The sequence below is a fragment of the Alligator mississippiensis genome, chromosome 1 (assembly GCF_030867095.1).
Source record: "Alligator mississippiensis isolate rAllMis1 chromosome 1, rAllMis1, whole genome shotgun sequence".
In the NCBI taxonomy this organism is placed as follows: Eukaryota; Metazoa; Chordata; order Crocodylia; family Alligatoridae; genus Alligator; species Alligator mississippiensis.
Genome location: NC_081824.1, coordinates 416,475,595 through 416,499,209, shown reverse-complemented (window position 1 = coordinate 416,499,209; position 23,615 = coordinate 416,475,595). Strand labels below are relative to the sequence as shown.

Genomic DNA, 23,615 nt, shown 5'->3' with positions numbered 1-23,615 from the left:
AGGTCCCTTCCGACCCTAACATCTATGAATCTGTGAACATCTATGAGTCAGTCAATGAGGCATTTTTTCTCTGGGTAGTCATTCAGAAGCTGTGTGTTTATGAACTATACACAAGAAAAGCCTTTGTGTATAATTTGTTCTAAACACAGGTAGAACACACAACCTCATCCTTCAGCAAATCACAATTGAAATATTGAACGTGATGAAGTGATTGGCTTCCAGTTTGTATGCCCAACAATTGTGGAAGTCTTCAGATTCTTTACAAGGACTTGTAAAGCGCTTTCTCATTTTGATCCAGGCCTTTTAAATGTAAACTATCACACAAAATTGGAACATGAAACTAAAGCTACTCACACAATGTGCGAGTGTGACAAGTTTGGCTCTTAGGCTGACAAGATTGATTCTGGCTAAAGTTTCCACACTCTCCTCTTACCCCTTCCTGGCCAACCTGTAGAAGCCACAAAAAGGACCAAATATAGGCTATGTATTTCTGGATTATATTTTGAATTTTGTGAATCTGAAGCATAGGATTTTGTTTCCTCGTCAAAAATAGCCTGTCAGACGTGAAAGAGCCATAGCGCAACAACAGCTACTTTTGTCATTCCTAAAAAACAGATATCCCCAGTGTATAATTCAAGATTTCTTTTGTATGTCTCAGTTAGGTATCCCCTCCTACATTGTCTCCAAAAGTTATCTAGGTTTTCTGGATAAGGAACTCATATGGAATGAATCCAGAAGATAAAAGTGCTTCCCCATCTAGTGTCAGATAAGAGCCGCTCTGCAGCTAGATGTGATCCAAGACTTTATATGTGGACAAACCTGTCACTCCCTGAAAGCCACACCCTCCAGATACTTATTTGTCCCCTTCTGAATGGCCTACTCCCAATGCTTCATCCTACTGACAACGTTTCCCTCTTGCTGTTTGCATCCTTACTCCCTCCCACTTTTCAACAGATCATCTTTTCATGTAGTGCCATGATTCAGAAGTCAGTTTCCAATGGATACAACTGGAATCCTAGAAGAAACTTGTGGATGCAGCCACAATCTATGCACATCAGACTCCAGAGAAGGAAGATCAAAACATTACACAGCAAAGTCCAGAGCTCTGTCATCACCGACTCTAGCATGATGACTCTTAAATTCACTGGTGTCTTACTCCAGTGAAATGCGTATGTAAGATGCATTAATTTGAATTGCACCAGTGGACTACAGCTTCTGAGAGATTTAGAATTATAATTAATATAGACTCTTGAAAAATCTTCATCCTCTTACATGTCGTAACTTTACAAACATCAGCCTTCCTCTTACAGGTGACATGTTTGGAAACCAGGTAGGTGCCTGACAACTTCAAACCTTTGACCAGTATACAGGATCACAGAGGAATATACAATATAATGAAAACATGACTGCAATCATCTTAAAGCAAATTAAATTGGGAAACAGTTCTACAATGGCATTCCATTAGGCTTTTATTAAGTTTCTGAGTCAAAGTAGCTATTTCAGATGGTTGATCAAAGCAGAGTGGTGACTATTTAAACAACCTACTGCCTCAATGTATACGACTTTCCAAGTGTTGCTTTTATGCCTAGGGCAATGTTTTACATTTTGTTTATCCTCTTCCTCTACAGGCTGCTGAGCCGTGGCCCCTAGCAGTATTGATAGCTACTGCTACAAGTAACTGTTCCTCTCTCAGAGGACCAAATGCCCCCTCCCAGATAGTTTTTTCATCTTCCTGGAGGGCCTTTTCATCTTCTCGGAGGGCTTCCTCATCTTCCCAAAAAGCTCTTTCCTCTGCTAGGAGAATCTTTTCATCTGCCCACAGGGCTTTCTCTTCTGCCCACAGGACCCGGTCCTCTTTCAAGAGGGTCTTGTCTTTTTCCCATAGTACTTGATCCTCCTTCCAGAAAGCCTTGTCCTTCTTCCAGAAAGCATTATACCCTTTCCAGAAGTCCCTGTACTCATCCCAGAAGGCTTTTGCTTCTTCCCTAAAAGCCTTTTCTTCCTTCTGAAAGGCGTTGTCCTCCTCCCAGATGGGTTTTTCTTCTTCCCAGAAGGCCTGGATTGCCATCCTGAAAGCCCTTATCTTGTCCCGAAAGGCATTCATTTTCCCCTGAAAGTCCTTGATTTTCACTTGAAAGGCCTTGATTTCCTCCCGAAAGGCTTTCTCTTCCCATAGCTTCTTAATGAGCTGCTTCTGTCGGGGGGTGAAGTAGGAAGGGCAAGACATTTAGCAGCAATGGCAGTTCTTATTCATTCACTGGTCAAGCTTGGTGAAAGCAGTCATCACTTATGTTGGCTTGTGATAGGACCAGACACAGGCCAAGTCCAGTCAGGCCTGTCATATCCTATGGCCCACAAGATAGAAAAGTGTTCTAGATCAGCAATGACAACCATAACTGGAAGTACTTAAGCTTATGCAGTGATTTTGCAAATTAAGGGGCTTAAAAATCTGGCTATACTATATTTATATGGGTGGGCCATGAAAGCATAGCAAAATGCCTTATTTATGTTAGCATTTATATATCACCAATCACTGTAGTATTTGGGTGTGGATTCTGTAGTGTTGGTGCAGAACCAGACTATTTCAAAGTGATTTTTCCAAAATGATTTGGGGCACTTCTGTTTGAGTGCTGAACATGAGGTTTCTACTGGAGGGCTGGGTTTTCCAGGTGCAGCTTCTGGAAAACTAACTTCTTCCCTATGTCTCAAATTAGAGACCAAAATATGAAGGTACTAATGATCACTAATCACTTCAACAATGGAGAGAAATATCTGTTTTCAATTTTCCAAAATTGGAAATATCTAATTTTCTGTTTACTTGCCCTGCCTAATAATTCCAGAATTGAGGGAACAACTGATTACTTATTTATACTGTTTTATGATATTTATTATGACTTATTGCACAATGCCTTAGGCTCAATAGCAGGGAGCAGGCAGCTTTAAAAATAAAATCTCTTACTTATTAATTTCTTATGAGAGACTTCATCAACCTCTTGCTGAAAAAATGAGAAAAGGTTCAAGGGACAGCAGGTGCAATGTACAGAATAGTAATATATACAAAATAGCCTTTTCTTGGTGCTGGTACTTATTAAGAAGGCAAGGAGTTTACAAGCATCTGCACTGCGAGCTGAAAGCCTGATTACCAAGGATCCTGGTTTTCTCTGCTAAAATAAAATCCTCAATTTTCAGAGTAAAGAAAGTAACCCAAAATATCCACATTTTCCTGTGATTAAAATGAAATGCCACACACACACACACACACACACACACACACAAGTGTGTTTCATTTTAATCACGGGAAAATGTGGATTTTGGGTTACTTTTTTTACTCCAAAAATTGGGGATTTTTTTTTTTAGCAAAGAAAACCAGGATCCCTGGTAATCAGGCTTCCAGCTTGCAGTGCAGATGCAAGGAATTCATTGGACATGAACGTGCTTCAGAGGCATGTTCAGCAGATCAAATTAAGAAACTACCCATCCAGTATGAAGCCTCCCTTTCCATGACACACTTAAAATATAAATAAAGTGCTTAAAGCAATATAGCAAAGTCCAAACGTTTCCATTTTGTCTTAGAATTAGGGCCCTACTGAATTCACGGCAGAATTGTGCTGTGTTGCGAGGCTCCTTTAATCTTGCAGGTTCCCCCATGCTCCCCACTGCCGTTGATTGGTGATGGGGCCCTACTTGCGGTTCACTCATGATTGTCAGGGAAGCAAAAATTGTGGTTTTAAACATGATGCTGATTTTGCCTCCCTGACAGTCAGCAGCAGCAGCAGCAGGGGGCACATGGAGGAACCTGCAAGATTAAAGGAGCCACAGTGCAGAACCACTTCTGCCATGAATTCAGTAGGGCTCTACATATAATGTGCTGCTGGACAATTTCAATTAAGATGCAAAGTAATTATATCTGAATACATTTTTTCCCCTTTCAAACATCATAACTATCCTATCTTTTCACAGAGGGCAGGACATGAGGCAATGGTTTTAAGTTGCTGCAAAACAGATTTAGATTCAATCTCAGGGGGAAGAATTGTAAGAATGGCAGAAAAATGAGTCAAACTATCCAGAGAAGTTGTGGAATCTTCTTCACAGGACATTTTCAAGAAATTGGCTAGACATCTGTTGAGACAGTATAGGCATGCAATCAACACTTGTTAGTGGCAAGATGTTGGTGTCCTGCTCTGAAGTCACACCTGAGCTTACTGTTATAGGGAATGTCATCTGACTACACATTGCAGAAAATATTCCCAGGTTGTTGCTTTTATGAAGTGTTACTGTAAACAGGCATCAACTCTAGCATAGCCTGCATTTGTGGAGGTGGTTGGATTAGATAACCGTTGGGGTCCCTTCCAATCCTATGATTTTACTCCAGAAATTAAAAGCCCAGAGGTGCATAATAATTTTGCTTGGTAATTATATATATGCTACCAAACTCTGAGCATTTGTAACAAATTTAAGAGAGGCCTATTGTACTTACACATGTACTGTCCTTATATCAGCTCGATGTCTGAAGCCTACTAGTGACAGTGGCTAGCTAAGAGGCAAGTCACCTATAGTGATGTCATTTCATACAGTATAACACAATTGATTCAAAGCCAAGCAACATGTGAATGTAGTAGCAGTCACTGAGGCAGGGCTGAATGAAGGAGGCTTTTACAACTTGAAACAAATACTTGCATCATATTCAGCCAAGAATATGTTATTCTTCTTTCATTCTTTGCTCTTTCTGAAAAGGATTGGTGAATCAAAGGCTGTAATAAATATTATTCTAAACTCACAATTTCTATGCAGACTTCCATTCACCTTGCCTTTTAGCCAAATGCTCCTGGCTGAAGGACCTGTACCATATAGATTTTTATCAGTTTGCATTAAATGTTAGATAAATATAACTATTTTTGTTTTTGTTTGTGTTCATGTCAATCATATTAAATTAGGGCACTACATCTCCCATTTTAAGATCATTAACCAAACAGAATGAAGACACATATGTTGTGATGGAGCTAAAGCTAAGCTTAATAAGCTCAAATAAACATAAGCCCTCTAGCACAGGAAGCAAGAATTTCAATAGGTAAATCTAGGCTACTAACTTCATACTTTAGATACCTACTGCAAGTAAAGTGGGCTGATTTGTTATAACTATTAAGTATCCAGCAGTTCCTATTGAGGTCAGCACAAAAAATTGGGTGCTGAATACATTTGAAAATTAGTCCACCTATGTATCATCATCAGCAATTCCTCACAATCAAGAATGATTACTCTCACAGGTCAAGTAAAGGGTTGGAGATGAGTCCATTAATGGCTAAGAAGGTCGATCCTAGAGCTCCAGACTCTCTGGCAAATGCTACAGGTAGTGGTTAAAGGGAGGGTCAAATTGATAATTTCTCAGTTTTGTTTCCTTTCCTTCCATTTCTGTCATTTTTCTGCCTCTAGGGTGAGATGGTTTTCTTCAAAGTAAGATGTATCTTCTCTTACAAAGCATCACCATGTAGCCCTGTACCAGGCTAGTTTTTCCCAATATGTGGTGTCAATGCCACACTATTTAATGTTTGCCTTGAGGGTGTCCCTGAAGTGTTTCCACTTGTCCCCTATGTCCTTTGTCTTTGGCTGAGTTGGGAGTATAGCAGTTGGTTTGGTAAACATACATCAGGCATGTGCACACAATGCCCTGGCCACTATAGCTGATGTTGAATAATTAATACTTCCATGCTTGTGGTGTGTGTGTCAGTGAGGACACAGGCATTTGTATGATGATCCTCCAACTTTATGCCATGGATCTTCTGGAGGTAGCACTGATGAAGGCATTCCAGGCTTTTCATGTGGTCCCTGTAGGTCACCCAAGCTTCACATAGAGAATAGTTGGGGTTACCACAGCTTTATATAATATGAGTTTTGTTTGAGTCCTGATGTGATTGTTGAACACACAATGATACAGTCTTCCAAAGGTAGAGCTGGCACATCAGATCCTACACTGGCTCTCCTCTTCAATTTTGGCCTTCTTTGAAAGATAGCTGCTGAGGTATGCAAAGTGTTGAACATTCTCCAGCTCCTGTCTGTCAATGAGGCTCTTTGCTGGCCAAGTTAATTGGCCCAGAGCAGGCTGGTGAAGCACCTTTATTTTTCTGATGTTAAGGGTCAGTCCCGTGCACTGGTATGTTTAAGAGAAGCAGTTAAGGGCCGTTTGTAGGTCCTCCTCAGTATATGCACTGACAGCATAATCATAGGCATACTGAAGTTCCATTTATGTATAATAAGTTCTGAAGTTCCATTTATGTATAGTAAGCACCTAAATATGGATTTAGGATCCTATTTTTGAAAATCTTGACCAAACTTACTGATGTCAATAGAGTTACTGCCCTTCGAGATTTGCAATACATGTGTTGTCTACCATGTAAACATATTACAGTGCAAATACTGATGCTGTGTTCAGCTACTTAAAATGAAGACTGCCATTCTTGTTTTCCTACATAACTCACCTTTAAAGGATTTTTTCAGTGTAGTTGTAAAATGTTGCAGAGTTAGTCCTATTTTCATGTCATCAAACTTTGAGTCAGATTTACCTGCATGTTTTGGCTGCTTTGATGACAAAGAAAGAGGTAGGTAGATTGTTAATATATAGGTAGACAGACAGAAATAAGAACGAGGAAGAACAAGATGCAGTTCCGAGTCCAAAGAGAGCAAGAAATTGGAGGCAGGAAGCACAGAGTTTATTGGGAGGCTTTGAGAAGGAATAGACAGCTCCTTAGATGCTTCACCTCTCAGAGGACTTACTCTTCCTGCTTTAGGGCTTTCTCTTTCTTCTCAGTGACCCAGTTCTTCAACTGCAAGAAACCTCCAGTCAAGTATTTTTTCCCCTTCACTTAGGATGATCCTGAAGTTCGTTTATTTGGAGCTCAGTGTCTTAGCACAGAAAGCCATTTCATTAGGTAAGACCAAATATGGTGATTTTGACCAAGAACGCATCCTTATGATCCAGATATCGACTTCTTTCTCTGGAAAGGCATTTTCTTCCTCCCCTGCAGGTTTTTTTTCCTGGCTTGAATTTGTGTTCCTGGAGAACCTAGAACATCTTAGCCTTCTCCTCATTTGCTTTAACCTTCTTCTCTAAGGTCTTTACTTCTTCCCAAAAGTCTTTCTTGTGCCGAGTCTTTAAATATATCTCATTTGGTGGATAGTAGAGCTGGAAGCCAATATAGAAACGGCCAAATTTATTCACTCACTTTCTGCCTTTGAAGAAAGCCATGCTCCATATATGAGTAGTCTGTAGGCCAAGCTGTGTTCAGTCTAGCACATCTTATAGATCACCATATAGCAGGTGGAATGCTAGGTAAACAGGTGATCGGGTCAAACAGAAAACTCTAGAGGTAAATTCTTAACTCTCTGTCCTGTACCTTCTCTTGTCACTAATTCAACACAGTATAGGGGATAATAACCTTTTACCTCCTTTTTCACATACCTTCAATCATCTCTGTTAATTTACCAAATCAAATGAAGTGGCTGTAGGACCAGGATTACCCATTTAGGATTAGATTTTGCAGCCCTCCTCTACTCAAAGAAAGGGTGGAAGCCCCACAACTTTTCTGGGAAGTATGTAGACCAATGGGGCTGACTGTCAACGCTAGTCACTGCCACCAGTAGTGATTTTCAGATAAAGGAGTGGGAACCCCCACTTCCCCGCATTGTCCTCACATAGAGAGATGAAAAGGATGCACTCTTTCTCTCACGACATCAGGGCTGCTGGGCTAGAAGGAGGCACACATTAAACTTTGTGGGGAAGAAGGGTCTGAAAACAGAGAGTCATTGTTGGGACTTGGATGCTTACTGGGATACTGCACAGGGAAGGGAATGTGAGATAATACAAGATTCAAAACACCTGTTTCTTGTCTTCTGCATCAATAGAGCCTTATTGTGGATACTGCTCCCATAGCAACAACTGCCTACAAGGTGCTTAAATTCCAAAAGAAAGAGTCTGCAGTGTTCCATTGTGGATTGCTCCTAATGTTCATATGAGCCATCTGTTCTTATGTGATTTATATTGTGGCACCATATAAAGGCTGCAATTAAGATTGGAGCTCTACTATGCTGAATTCTCCATAAGCACATCACAAGAGAGCTGAACAAATGAGACCTATCAAGGGAAGGCTCACAGATACATTATGTATAGTTTGTAGTGGAAACACAGAGGTTAAATGCCTTGCTCAAAGTTGCACAGGAAGTCTTGGAAGGTGAGAAACTAAACCCAGACCTCTTGCACCCAGTCTAGTATCTTAACCAGGAAACTATAAATGCTAAAGCTGTCTGTCAATGCAGCCACTTTCACCTGTGTGAAAAGGGAGAAGGTATTAGGTAAGTCTTTGCAGTGAAGACAGAGTTTGCCCTACAGTAATTCAGCATTATCACTAAATGTTAATGTAAGGGACATTGCCATCAGTATGTATTATGGAGTCAGAATGGGCTCCACTTGGGAACCAACAAGATGGTGTTTTGATGGAGAAGGCCTTGTGCTGATGAACTCCACTGACACAAAGAAATAGTCTCCTGATACCTGTATTCAGTTTTTGGCTCTGCTACAGAATTCCTGTGTGATTGTAAGCAAGACACATAATCTCTCTTTGTCTTAGCTTTGCATTTAAAAGCAAACAATAGGTAAGCAATATGAGAATGAAGATGATATCTGCACTGTTCCCATCCTTGTTAACAATATGTTGCCGATTGGTATCCTTAAGTTTAGAAGTCACCAAGTCATAGAGACTGATGGGTAGCTCATTTCATAGTTATTGTTGAGAGCTATGTGCAGGCTCAGTGAGCGTCACTGCTGCCTACGTTTTCAAGCTTTTCTTCCAAACATGAAGGTTAAGAGCAAAATGTACCTATTGTAGAGCACATCTCTGACAATGAGGTAATTCTATAGGAAATTCTGCAGCTATAGTATCACAGAATACATGAACTCTGACTTTTAGTTAACAAATGTGCAGTTGCTGATAATGCACCTTAGAACAGAAAGGTTTTGGGGGGTTCTGAGATCAAAGGGCTAGCCCAAGTGTTGTTTTATCATTTGTCAATATTCTGTTCTTGACTTCCAGCTCAATACAATCATTCACGTTCTACAAAACCTGTCCTTTAATATGGACTGTTGATCCTTGACCGCTCTCGGTACTGATTACTGCAGCTACAGGTAACTGCTCTCTCAGGCGGTCTAACTGCTCATCCCAAAGAGCTGGATTGTTCTTGAAGAAAGTTATTTTCTCCTCCAAGAAGGCTGTTTCCTCTTAATGGAGAGCCTTATGCTACCATTAACAAAACTTCATTTTTCATACTCCCAAAGAGCCACACATGCACTGTAGCAAGAAGAAAGCTCCTACAGCTGGATCCCCTTCATTTGATGGGACTCCCAGCTGCAGGGGCACCCCATGCACCTCCACTGTTGGGAGACTGCCGCTGCTGGCAATATCTCAGCTGCAAGGGCACATCATGTGGTACACTCCCATGGCTGAGAGATCACAGCAGCTGGTTTCCCAGCTGTGAGGATGCATGGTGCACCACCATAGCTGGGGTCCCTATCAGCTGGGAGCTCCCAGGATTGGTTTTCCAGTTGGGAACTCCGATCAGCTGATGGGGCTCCCAGCTACAGGGGCCCCTGGCCACACATCAATTAATGGCATGATAGGAAGTGGCTACAAAGTTATTATACATATTTTGTGGAATAACTTAGTAGCTTATTCCTCTTTTATCACACCGTTAGTTGATTGAATGTATGGCTGGGTGACCACTTAAGGTGTGATTGACTGGTTAATCATGCCTTAAGTGTAACATGTAGAGGGGCCCTAGAAAGTCCTGTTGTAAGTCCTTGTTCTTTTCACCAGAAGGGCAGAGTCCCCTTCCACTTGCTACCTTTATTAATGCAGGAGACATTGATTGATCTTTTAATTGAAAGCCTTGTTCTTTTCCATTTTTTTCTCTTTTTTTAACTCCAGAAATACTTTGTCCTCTATCCATAACCACTTCTTCTCCCAGAACATCTTGATTCTTCCTAGAAGCCTCAACTTTCTTCCAGAGGGCCTTATTTTTCTTCTGCCGTGTTTGCTGCTTCTCCCTAAATATTGGATCTCATGGAAAACTCTGTCCTTTGCCCAGAGAACATGATACTGTTCTATATATCTTCTCAGTTTTTTTTGGAGTGGTCCTCAGAAGATACAGTGGTAGAAGCAGCTGGCACACAGAAGTTCTCTATCACCTGTTTGCTGTCTTTATTGGACCTGAAACTTTAGAGACATGAGGCTCAATTATGTTTCTCTTGGTGCACTCCCTCAAAGGCACAGACAGAAGTGACAGTTTTTGCCCAATATGGTCCCTAGAAGCTCTCTACAGCCATGACCAAACACAAGTGCATGGTTGCAGAGCACTTTAACAGGGCCTGATCCTGCAACAGTCTGATCCCTCACTGCATGAGGGTTCAGAAGAAGATACTGAAAAATGGAGTGCCCTCAGTAACTTGTGCTTGCATCATTCCTTTTAGAACTACAGAAAAATTAAATAGAGGAATTATTCTGTTGCAAATAACTCAGAAAGATCACAACAGGTCAAAATCTTTTGGGTTTATCTTGTGAATCATGTTTGCACACCTAACAGTGTTAACATTGTATGGCACCCTTGAAATGATCCCAGGGCACCCCAGAGTGTCTTGGTATCCTGGTTGAGAATAACTGGCCTAAACATAGGTTTATTTCCCTAACTCTTGAAACCTGTGACCTTCATTTCTCATCCAGACCTCTGAGGGTTTAGACATACTTGTGAGGGTATAGACAGACTTAGCAATTTGTATTGCTATCAAAGGATACCAATACAAGCTATTAGGCTGCAGGTGTTACATCAGCAGGGTTTTGTAGTGATACAAGTAAAACAAAACAGCTCCAACTTTAACCCTGATTTATCCAGGGCCCAAGTTAAGGCAATATAGGTTGTTTTTGTCACTACAGGATTGTGTAGACATAATTCACAGCGTAATAGCTCCTGCATGCTACTGAGAAGCCATTCTCCCCTTTCAAAATGGCTATATTTGGCCATATCAGCAACATAACTAGGGGTGCATGAGTGGGGCACTGGCCCCAGGTACCAACTTAAAGAGGGTGCCAGTATGGCCTTCTCCCCCATAGGAGGCTTTTCTATGGCAGTTGTAACTCTGTGAATCCCAGTCATAGGAGCTGGGCAGGCGTAGCCCCATGCCCAGTCATGTATGTAGGGGCAGGGGATGGAATGATGTCCTGCAAGGACGCTTTGCTATGGGAAGCACAGCCCTCTGCCCCGGGTGGTGGGGGAGAGAACAGGCTCCCAGGAGGAGCCCCTGGGGAGCCCATGGCACTGCCTGTCCCTCAGCTGCAACAGCCTAAGCCCATGCTGCTACATCAGAAGCTGCGGCAGTAGCAGCTGCTGTCCAAGGAGAACGCTGCCAGGTTAAACTCCATTTCTCAACCCCCACCTCCTCTCCAGTGATCAGCCTAATTCCCCCTCCAATCCCTGGCCCAGGCACTGAAAGAGCTTGCTATGCCTTTGCTCCATGCCCTCAGCATAGGAGAGAAAATCCAGTTCGGTCCATGATAGCAGACAGTCCGTCAGCTCTCCTCATCTGTTAAGTAGAAAATAGATGTGGAGGTGTTTGGTGAAGCTAAAAAATGTTTTGTCCAATAGCAGTATGGTCTCATTCACAATCTGGACTAAAATCATGAAATGCAAGTCAAACACACACACACTACTAGTCACGAAATTCAGAGGACAAATAAAGTAACCCAGTAAGTAGTTTTATATGTATTATTCTGCAGATATGGTACAAGATTAAGTATAGGAGAGTTACAATTGTAACTCAGACAGGCTCTGGGAGTGGCGCGAGATGTGTGGGTGCAAGCCCGCTGCGCCCCCACTCCCCCGAAGTCCCTCAGTGACCCCCAACTGCTGCGGAGCACCCCTGCTAAACCCCAGCAGCAGCTGGAGGTAAGCGGGGCCCCTGGTGGGAGGGACTAGCCCCAGCCTAGCCATAGGGAGGCGGCTAAGCTGGAGCTGAGAGGGGTCTCTCCCCACCTCAGCCTCTACTTCACCCAGCCCCCCAGGGAGCCACGTGACCAAAGCCTCGCAAACAGGCCGCGCAAACAGGGGTGCTTGTCTGCCTGGCGCATCAGTTAGCGCAGAGTTTGCGCAGGAGGGTGAGTGGGAGGGCCTGAGGCCCTGCCTGTGCACCCCCACCCTAGGGAAGCCAGTCCCAGCCGTAGCCAGCCCACCAGTGGTATGACATGGATAGGCATGCGCCACACCCCTCGGGGTCTGCAGCCCCCCTCCCCCCCCCGGCTCCTCAGAGGCCTCCACCCAGACGGAGCTCATGGTTCAGGGCTCCACATGGACGGAGGCCCTGGCTCTCGGCTGCAGGGGCTGCCTGTTGTTTTTTCAGGCTCTGAGGCCCGGGAGCAAGGCCATCTCCCCTTCTGGGGTCTGCTCCCTACTGGGGTCTCTGGTGCGCCAGCTGGAGGAGCTCCAGGTCGCAGTCCAGAGACTGCATGCCATCAGGGACTGTGAGCAGGAGATCGACTCCTACTGCCAGGCCCTTCTCCCCTGGGAAGCGGAGGGTAGACTATGATCTCCCTCCAGGACAAGGGAGGACTTGGGGACCTCCCTTACTGTTCAGCCCAGGGGTTGAACCAAGGTGGTCAAGGGCCTCAAGGGTCGCTGCACCATGGCCTCTGCCCCGCTGGAGCTATGCAACAGGTACGAACCTCTTGCAGCCCCAGCAGAGCCTGCTGAGTTGCCAGGTCCTGCAGGCAATGCAGGCACTACTGTAGCTACTGCCCCTGCTCTCCCCAAGACAAAACGCAAAGTGTTTGTTGTGGGAGACTCTATCCTGAGGGGGACTGAGGGGACAATCTGCTGCTCCAACCCCTTAGCCTGGGAAGTCTGCTGCTTCCCAGGAGCCCGCATCCGAGACATTGCGGAGAAGATCCCTAAACTCCTCCAGCCCACTGACCACTATCCCATGCTCCTTATCCATTTGGGCACCAATGACATTGCTCGGAGCACTCCCAGCTGGGTCATGAGGTGCTACAAGGATTTGGAAGTGGAGCTAAAGGGTCTAGGGGTGCAGGTGGTGTTTTCTTCGATCCTCCCGGTCTCAGGCTATGGGCTGTGGAGGGATAGGAGGATCCAGGTAGTGAACCAAAGACTGCGGTACTGGTGTCATTGGGAAGGCTTTGGCTTCCATGACCACAGTTTGCTCTTTGGTGAGAGAGGCAGCAAGCTGCTGGGAAGGGATGGCCTCCACCTCTCTCCGCTGGGGAGGAGGCTCTTCTCAGCCAGACTAACTGACCTGCTCCACTGGGCTTTAAACTAAGTTCACCGGGGGATAGGGGGACTACTACCACTGCTGGCCCACTGAGCAACCCTTGCAAAGCCAGCAGGCCAAGGCACTTAAGGGAGCCCACCCCTGCCCCAGCCCTGGAACCACCGGTAGGCAAGGCAAGGGCCCCCAGGGGGACACTTGCCTTCCTGTACACAAATGCCAGGAGCTTGGGGAATAAACAGGAGGAACTTGTCCTCCTGCTTAACACAAATAATTACAATAGCATAGGGATAACAGAGACCTGGTGGGACTCCACCCAGGATTGGACCATGGGTATAAACGGCTATACCCTGTACAGGAGAGATCGAGTAGACAAAAGGGGCAGGGGTGTAGCTGTCTATGTCAAGGAGAGCTACTCATCCTTGCAAGCCAACATTGGCAACCAGGGTGGATGGCTGGAGACGCTCTGGGTTAAAATCCATGGGGAACATGGCACAGGGGACACGGTGGTGGGAGTCTACTACAGACCTTCCACCCAAAGTCAAGAGCTTGACCAGGAGTTTGGCAGGAAATTGGCTGAGGCCGCATGCTCCAGGTCCATGGTTGTCATAGGAGACTTCAACTATCCAGACATCTCGTGGGAAGAGCGCTTGGCTAAATCCGAGCAGTTGCAAAGCTTTCTCTCATGAGTGGATGACCTCTATCTGACACAAGAGGTCTACGGGCCAAGAAGAGGTAAAGCACTGCTCGACCTGGTACTGGCAACCGGGGACAACCTAATCAGTGGCCTAACGATCGAAGGGAAGCTGGGTGACAGCGACCATGAGCTAATCACCTTCACCATCCGCCGTAAAGCTGGCAAGTCAGTCAGCAATATAGAAGTCCTTGACTTCAGGAAAGCTGACTTTGACAAGCTCAGGAGGCTTGTTGGTGAGAGCCTAAGGGACCATGACACCAAGGGGAGGGGAGTTCAGGAAGAGTGGTTGCTCCTCAAGGGAGTGATCCTCAATGCACAAGCTAATGCTATTCCATCTTGGAGGAAAGGCAGCAAAAGGGCACAGCAGCCCCCTTGGCTCTCCAGGGAACTAGCAGACCTCCTGCAGCTAAAAAGGAAGGCCTACAAGGATGGAAGATGGGATCCACTTCCAAGGAGGAATATTCCACACTGATCCGGACCTGCAGGGAGTGAACCAGGAAAGCCAAGGCTGCGACGGAACTCCAACTAGCTACAAGTATCAAGGACAATAAAAAGTCCTTTTTTAGATATGTGGGAAGCCAGAGGAAAAGCAAGGGCAACATTGGACCCCTGCTAAACCAGATGGGACATCTGATGACCGATGTCCAGAAAAAAGCCAAGCTATTAAATGGGTACTTTGCGTTGGTCTTTCATCAGTCCCATGGGATGCTCATGCCCACTAAAGGACAGGGAGGCCTGGGTGAGGAAGATTCCCTGCCCTCCATCAATGCTGACCTTGTGAAGCAACACCTTGAGAGGCTGGATACCTTCAAGTCAGCTGCCCCTGACAATCGACACCCCAAGGTACTCAAGGAGCTGCCTAGCATCATAGCCCAGCCCCTGGCATGGATCTTTGAGAGCTCCTGGTGCTCTGGTGAAGTTTCTGTAGATTGGAAGAAGGCCAATGTGGTGCTTATCTTCAAGAAAGGGAGGAAAGTGGATCCGGCTAACTACAGGCTCAGCAGCCCGACCTCTATCCTGAGGAAGGTCTTAGAAAAGATTATTAAAGAGGCCATTCTTAACAGACTGGCCGACGGCAACATCCTGAGGGATAGCCAGCACGGGTTTGTTGTGGGTAGGTCTTGCTTGACCAATCTTATCTCCTTTTACGACCAGGTGACCTATAGTCACCTATAGTCAATCATAATGGTGCCCTGTGACCAGTGGGGTCCCTCAAGGCTCTGACCTTGGACCTATATTGTTCAACATCTTCATTAATGATGTGGACACTGGGGTAAAGCATCCACACTGAGGACAGGAGGGCAATCCAGGCTGACCTTGACAGGCTCAGGAAGTGGGCGGATGAGAACCTGATGGTGTTTAACACTGAAAAATGCGAGGTTCTCCACCTTGGGAGCAAAAACCTGTAGCATCCTTAAAGGCTTGGCAGTGCTATGCTGGTTAGCACTATGGATGAAAGGGACTTGGGGGTCATGATTGACCACAAGTTGAATATGAGTCTTCAATGTGATGCTGCGGCTAGTAAAGTGAGCAAAACACTGGCTTGCATCCATAGATGCTTCTCAAGCAAATCCCAGGATGTCATTCTCCCATTGTACTCAGCCTTGGTGAGGCCGCAGCTGGAGTACTGCGTCCAGTTTTTTTCAATTCAAAAAGGATGTGGAGAAGCTTGAGAGGGTCCAGAGAAGAGCCACTCACATGATCAGAGGTCAGGAAAACAGACCTTACAGGCCTGACAGGCTGAGAGCTATGGGACTTTTTAGCCTGGAAAAGCACAGGCTCAGGGACGATCTGATGGCCACCTATAAGTTTATCAAGGGTGTTCACCAGGATCTGGGGGAATGATTGTTCACCAGAGCGCCCCAAGAGATGACAGGGTGGAATGGTTATAAACTCCTGCAAGACCATTTCAGGCTGGACATAAGGAAGAATTTCTTTACTGTCCGAGCCCCCAAGGTCTGTAATAGCCTGCCACCAGAGGTGGTTCATGCACCTACATTGAATGCCTTCAAGAGAAATTTGGATGCTTATCTTGCTGGGATCCTATGACCCCAGCTGACTTCCTGCCCCTGGGGCAGGGGGCTGGACTTGATGATCTTCCGAGGTCCCTTCCAGCCCTAATGTCTGTGAAATCTATGAAAATTGGCATAAGATCAATTTTTTTATAGAAAGGGAAAATAAAATAAGAATAAGAATCAATATTATACAGTTATCTCCACAAGCTTTATATTTATTTCAGACATTACCTAATCACATAAGTGGCACAGCAGTTTTGTTTAGTGATTTGCATATACTAACAACAATATAAAATGTGCAACAAATTGAAGAGCATCATACAGTACTTAGACAGCTACTGTCCATGAATCATTTAGAAAGCTGGTGCCTTCTGTGGCATGCTCTTATTAATTTTGATTTTAAGTTATCTAGAGTGATATAATTTATGAAGTGTCACTTCACTTCAATGACCTAATACTGTGCAGCATGACCTCCGAGAATGATTAAAAATATCAAACCATACTACCCAGAAGTAGTCAAAGGTGAGAAGCCCTGCGTAGATGTTCAAGTTCTTTGTTATATTTGTGCTGAAAGAAATGATGCATTTGCAGGCATGAACAGTGGATCCTAATCACAAATCATGTCTCAAAATTCAGGACCTAATTCACCACTGAGTTACTCCAGCTTTATCCCAGGGTAACTCCATTGATATCACTTGCAGGGCCATGGGCACTGACAGATGTGCAGCTCCTCACTGTAATTCATGGTGCTTAATAGGAAGTGCCATGAGTTACAATGACTCCCCCACCCCGAACTAACAGACATTTTCTGTTTGGTTGGGTGGGGGGTGGGAATTGCGCTCCACTTTGGAGTTGATCCAGTGGAGAGAGGCTGCCTGTCTGCAGCCTCTCTTCTCTAAGCCCCACCCCCGCTCCGTCCCAGCTCCAGTGCTGCCTGCAGGATGGAAGGGGCAGAAGGGAGGGGAGGCAGCTCCAGGCTGGGGTTTGCCCAGCCTGAGCTGGATAGGAACAGGTGGACTGGAGCCCCCACACCTCAGAGGGGAGGAGGGAAGCTCCAATCTGCCTGCTTCTGCTCCAGGTCAGACTGGGCAACCCCAGCCTGGAGCTGCCTTCCCTCTTTTCTCCCCCTTCCCATCCTGTAGACAGTACTGGGGCCAGGACTGGGCTGCATCAGCATCATGAGCAGGGACAGACAGAAGTTAATGAAGGTGCTTCAGTTTGCAGTGCCTTCATCTGAACCCTCATTACATGAGGGTTAATTTTTTACTTGCTCAGACACTTTAAAGTGCTCTGCAGCTGTGCACTTCTGTCAGGGCACAGCTGTAGAGTGCTTTCAAGGGGCCAATTGTTTGGCAAATATCACTTCTGTCAGTGCCCCATTTGTGATCTTAAAATGTACTAAGTACTATCTTAAAACCAATTAAAGTTTTGTCCCCATTACCTCTACTTGAAGGCTGTTTCAGAGTTTCAGTCCTCTGATGGTTAGAAACCTTCTTTTCATTTCCAGTCTAAATGTATTTCTGGCTAGTTTATAGCCATTTTTTGTGTCAAGCTTTTCTCATAGCTTAAGTAGCTCTTCTTCTGGCCTGTTGTGTATGTATTAAAAGACATCAGTCAGATGCTCCTAGACAATGCTGACTTTAGCCTCCTACCATAAAAACAGGGTCTACATTCCCCTGATACTCTTAATAGCTCTTTTGTGACCTTTTTCTATGCCTGTGAAGAGATCTTCCACACACATGTGTGTGCACATGCGCACGCGCACACATGCACAATTTGTTTTAATCTTTGGTAAACATTAATATCTTTTGCTTTATAAAACTGTGGACATATTAAAGTTAAATTTCACTACACCTCATTATTTATTTAAGGAAATTTGATTAATATGCCACTCTTTCCAACAAAGGCTATTAATAATAATTATTTTTATTTACTACAACAGTGTAGATGGTCCCCCCAGACCACCATCAGAGCCCAAACTTGGGTGGCTGCTGGCAGTCACATGATTATAATTGCAATTGTAACGCAACTAGCAGTTGCTGCTGCCCCTGTCCCCTGGGTGCCTATCTGCATCTCTACACTACTGAGGTAAACAGTGAGCCCTCTCTGAGTGTCACTCCAATCTCTTTCCCTTGTCTGATCTGTTGCTTTCTGTTCCCTGCCTTATCTGTTGTTGTGTTCCTTCTCCCTCTCTGATCTACCATGTGCCATATACAGAGGCTGTCTATGCCATTTGGGTCACACCTGCTGCAGATTGGCCATCCCTGTCCTGCATTGTGCTTCAGAGCCTGAACCTCAAATCCTTTCTGATCTGGGTATTTAATGAAATAGCTGTGGCACACTGTGAAAGGACATATCACAATATATGTAGGCATGGAGTTACTAAATGGTAGAATTCCCACAGCAGATGCAAAGAAAATAGGTCCCAACCATGTTTCCATTGAAATAAATGGCAAAGCACTTTTACATTATTATCACCAGGCTAAAATGCCTTAATTTGCTCAAGATAATTTGAGAATGTGTTACATTTTTCAATGCATGTTCTTTTCATTCTAGTACCAAAGTATTATCAGGTTCCCCCTTAAGGGAAGAGGAGAATCTCTAAAACAGAATCTGTACTGTTCAATATGGGAGTGATATGCTGTGGGCTGCACTCTTGTTTGGGTGTCAATAAGTAATGCCATTAATGGCATAATGAGTAGTGTGAGGTATGAAAGGATAACATAAAAAACGAGTGCCTATTAGTGGGCACATCTACATGAGACACATTAATGCACATTAGCCTAATTTACTGGACAGTATGGGCTTGCATCTACACGTGGAGGCTCTTACTGCACAGTAAAAATGGCTAAATGCTGCTATTAAATTTGATACCTGCAAATGCAGGTATCAAATTTAGTTGCAATGAGTTAACGTGCAGTAAAGCACGTTAGGGCTGCACGAAGCTTCAGTAGCCAGTTCTATGTGGAGGAGATTTGGTCTGATTTGGTGGGCGAATCTCCAAATCTGGATCGAATTGGGAAACTCATTAATCTCTCTGAATCAAATCAGAAGCATCTGAATTTATTTGGAGAGATTTGGAGAGAATCAGAGATTCAGCCATAGACTGTACAGGAAGGTACTAGGGAGTGCAGGTAGGAGCAGCTGGGGGAGCAACTGGATGAGTCCTGGCTTGAGCCAGCAGCCCTGGGAGAAGCTGTGGCTTGTCCGGCTGCTCCCCTAGCTGCCCCGCCACTGGGGTGAGGCAGGCAGTGCTGGCAGCCCTGGGAGAAGCTGTGGCTTGTCCGGCTGCTCCCCTAGCTGCCCCGCCACTGGGGTGAGGCAGGCAGTGCTGGCAGCCCTGGGAGAAGCCGCAGGGGCTGAGGGGAATGATGGGGGAGCTGTGGGAATGATTGGGAGCTGGGGGATCGAACCAGGAGCTGGGGGTAGTGATCAGGGGCTGGAGGAATGAACAGGAGCTTCCCCCCAGCTCCTGGTTCGATCCCCCAGCAGCCCAATCATTCCCCACAGCCCCTGCAGCTTCTCCTGGGGCTGCCAGCACTGCCTACCTCGCACTGGCAGGGGTCAGCTGGGGGAGCAGCCAGATGATCCACATCTTCTCTCGGGGCTGCCGGCTCAAGCTGTGGCTCGTCCAGGTGCTCCCCCAGCTGCTCCCGCCGGCACTGACTGCCTGTATAGTCTATAGCTGAATAAGATTCAGGGCTGAATATCTTCAGATTCAGAGTCAACCGAATCAAATTGGGACAGTGATTCAAATCAATGAATCAACTCACTGTCTCTCCGAATCTGAAGTGAATGCTTTCCACTTTGCACAGGCCTAATGCACATGTAGATACAGCCAAGCACTAAGTTTACTGCCCAGTCTGTCCAGCCCCAGGGCTCCTGGCAGGGAGCCTCTCCTGCTCCAGGGCTGGGCTGCAGGCTGGAAAAGCCTGCAGACATTTTGTGCTCTGGGGCACATACATCAGGAGCCTAAAGGAGTCTGTTCATTCCATAGAAGCACTGCAGGCCCCATGTGCCCCCCTGGACAGGACACAGGTTGCCTCTTCCTGCCTTAGCTGGGAGCTAGAGCTGCTGCCTGGCCACTGAAGGGCTACACAGATGCTCGGGCACCCTCATCAAGTCAGGTAGGTGCTGAAAAGGGCTGCAGCCTGCTGCATGCCATGGCCAACCCTGATAGCTCCTCAGAGCTGCTTGCTGGCTGCCTCTGGCAGCAGGACCAGCACCAGCTCCCCGATGCTCACCCCCAGGCACCTGCCCTGCTACTGCAGGTGCTGTGGGGCACAGCCTCAGTTGTGTGGCTCCCAGCCCCTTGCTGTGCCCCTGTGCTGGATGCTGCTGGCAGCTGCATCCTCTCTGTCAAGACCTGTCCCCACCTATATGTGCACACCTGTGCCATCCACCCGGGACCCCAACTGGAGCCAGGAGGAGATTGGGGACTTCGTGGCACTCTAGGGCAATGCAGAGATCTAAAAGCAGTTTGCATGGGATAGGCACTTGAACACCCATATTTATGAGGCTTTGTTGGGAAGGATGTGGTAGTGTGGACACTCCCAGTCACTGCAGCAGTAATGCATAAAGATCAAGGCCTTGTGGGCACAGTGGGTGGCTATGACTGACCACAGTCATCAGTCTGGTCATGCCTGCAAGACCATGCTCTTTATGTGGCAGATAGCCAATATTTTGGTGCCCCAGGAACCAGGCTGCAACCCTGCAGTTTTCACCAGTAGGGGTGGCCTGCCCTGCCCTGCCCCTTCTGGTGATGTGTTACTGGGCACTCAGCACCCCACCCTGCCCAGCTCCCCAGCTGATATATCCACTAGCCACTTGGGAAGCCCTGGCCAGCAGCTGCCTCAGTCCCTGCATAGTCCCAGACCCCATCACAAGGAGCAGCTGACCATGTCACCACCAGCCACCACCAGCACCAGCTACTCCACAGAGAGGGGAGTACCTGGCCAGATGCCAGCACACAGCATACCGTGGGCCGTGGACACTGGGTGCAGCTGGACTCTATTGCCAATGGGGAGGCCCATGCTGAGCCACTAGCCACATAAGCCCCAGCCATGTGGTAAGTCCTGCACTGGGGGAAGGGCCCTCCCAGCTCCAGTCCCTGCCCCTGCCCATATCCCCAGCCCTGGCCCTTGCCTCTGGCCTCTCCCTGTGTCCCCTCCTCCCCACCTGGCCCAGCTGCACTCCCCTGGCCTTGGGTTCCGCCCCACCCCAGCACACAGAGAGGTGGGACACAGTTCAAATCTTTATTCAGCAGCCCCTGTTCCCACAGCTGTGTGGGCACAGGCCTCACACACACTGAGGAAGATATTGATGCTGGTGGCAATGGCCTCCTCAGTAGTGGGGGGTAGGGACATGTAGCACTTCCAGAGGTAGCCCTCCAGTTGGTGGCAGAGTTTGTGGGGAAGCCTGGGCTTGCCCCCCATGCCACTGTAGCTCAGGGTCCCAAACCAGGAGTGCAGGTGTGCCCAGGGCACCAGGAGGATCAGCAGCAGTAGGGCGTAGTGGCTCAGGCACCTCTCAGCCTGCACCAACAGCTCATCATGCAGCACCTGAGGCACATGCAGCAGGGGACACTTAGGGCACAGCAGTGGCATGGGGCAGGGGGCTGCCCCAGGAACCTCCCAGGTGAGGCCTTCAGCAGGGAAGGTGGTGGCATGGCCAGCCCCTTGCCCCAGTTATCTATGCGCCCACGAATAGGCTGCCTGTGGCCAGCACCCAACAGCCCAGGGGAGCAATCAGGGATTGGGGGGAGGGGCTTGGCCAGAGGCTGCCTGGGCCCAGGCCTGCCCAGCTGGACTTGCCATGGTCCCTGAGCATCCATGCATGGTCAACCCCTGATCTGAGCCTGGGCAGCACACGGCCCTGGTGCAGAGCATCTCATCTCTGAAATGTTGCACGCTCACAAAAGGCTTCTGTCTCTTGCCTCTGCAGGGGCAGCATCTGGACATGGGGGAGAGGCCACTAGCCCCAGCAGGGATGCAGGTTCTGGGTAATTGCCATCCAGTGCTGGAGCCCTTTGCATGTGCTGGCGCACACAAGATCAGACCTTCCTGCTACAGCAGCTAGTAGAGATGAAAGAGGAGTGGGAGGCATGGGTGCAGGCCTGGCAGGAGGAAAATATCACCCAGGAGACTGTCCAGGAAGATAAGTGGGACTGGGCAGAGCAGGAGTTCTGGGATGAGCTCCTGCCCCTGGAGCAGAAGTGGATCCAGCTGCTCAGGCAGCAACTGGCCATCCTGGCCCAGGCAGTGGAGGCCATGGATGATGACTACTGGACCCTGGACACCCTCCTGGGCCTGGCAGTCCTGTGAGTAACCCCCAGTGCCTGGCCTCCATCCATGGCCCTGCAGGGCTCCTGGTAGTCCCCTGCCACCCCACAGCAGGCCCCTGCCTGGACCTGGGAGGAGGTTCTCTGGTGGCTCCTGCCCACAGGAGCCCTTGGCCCTGGCCCTGCCCCTGCCCCAGGTCTGTCACCACCCACTTGGTCCCAGGCCCACCACTCATGGAGCTGGAGGTGCCTGAAGTAGCACCACAACAAGGGGATGATGGCCCTGCTGGCCTTGGACTGAGGCAACCAGAATGGGAGCCACCTTCCCCGGAGGAGACCCAGCTGATGTCACCCAGGGACAAACTCCCCACCTGCTGTGGTTGCCATGGCACCTGGATCCATGCGGGGGACAGTGAGAGGCTGGGGTGCTGGGCACCTGCCCCCCAGGTGACCCCACCCCATGGCCCCCCACTCTGGGACTCACAGAGTCTGAGACTGTTGTACATAGTTTTTACACTGGGAAGTGTTTTTTTTATTGTTGGTGAGTGGGGAGGATGGTGGAGTAGCTCTGTTGGTTGAGTAGGGAGGGGGATTTATGTGTTGGGGAGTGTGGGGCATGGGGGCTCTGTGTGTTGAGAGGGGAGAGATGGGGGCTGCGTGTTGTGAGGAGAATAAAGAGTTTTTGGTTCAATATGTACCTGGGCCTGAGAGTGGTGCTTGGGGTAGGCAGGGGACAGGGGGTGTGTGGGCAGTGGAGCAGGCGGGCTAGATGGGGGAGTATTCTGGGAGGTGGTCCAGAAAAGCCTCCCGCACATGGTGCCCTGGCCCCCACTGATGAATGCATGGCTCACCTGGGCCCTTGCCGGGGGGGACCTGCTGTTGCTGCTCCTGCTGCAGGTCATTCTCCCACTGCCAGGCTGCCTTTTCCTGGTGCACATTCTCTGCCCAGGCCTCCTTGAACAACTTTCCCCAGGCCTCACAAATATTGTGCAGCGCAGAAGCTGCTATGACGACCTGGGGGAGGTTGTTTTTGGCCACTTCAAGGCAAGCGGTAAGGGACTACCAGTGGTCCTTTAGGTGGCCGAAAATGCACTTAGTGAGGGTGCAGGTCTGTCTGAGGCACCAATTAAAGTGGGCCTGGTGGGGGTCCAGGTGCCCGGTGTAGGGCTTCATCAGCCATGGGAGGACTGGGTACACTGGGTCCCCAATGAGCAGGGGTGGGATAGTCTCCACCAGTGTGCCCTGTCCAGAGTTCCGGAATGTGTGTGCATTGCGCGCCCTGCCTGCCCAGCCAGTGCTGAAGTGGGT

At 47.6% G+C, this 23,615-nt stretch overlaps 1 protein-coding gene across 1 annotated transcript; it reads right to left on the bottom strand.

Annotated features, from left to right (window-relative positions):
* Positions 1 to 1,443: 1,443 nt before the first annotated feature.
* On the bottom strand, positions 1,444 to 2,418 carry CCDC70 (coiled-coil domain containing 70). Its single transcript, XM_019491359.2, has one exon. It carries the CDS (start codon positions 2,225 to 2,227, stop codon positions 1,610 to 1,612), a length of 618 nt encoding a protein of 205 aa, XP_019346904.1. The 5' UTR covers positions 2,228 to 2,418; the 3' UTR covers positions 1,444 to 1,609.
* Positions 2,419 to 23,615: the final 21,197 nt, after the last annotated feature.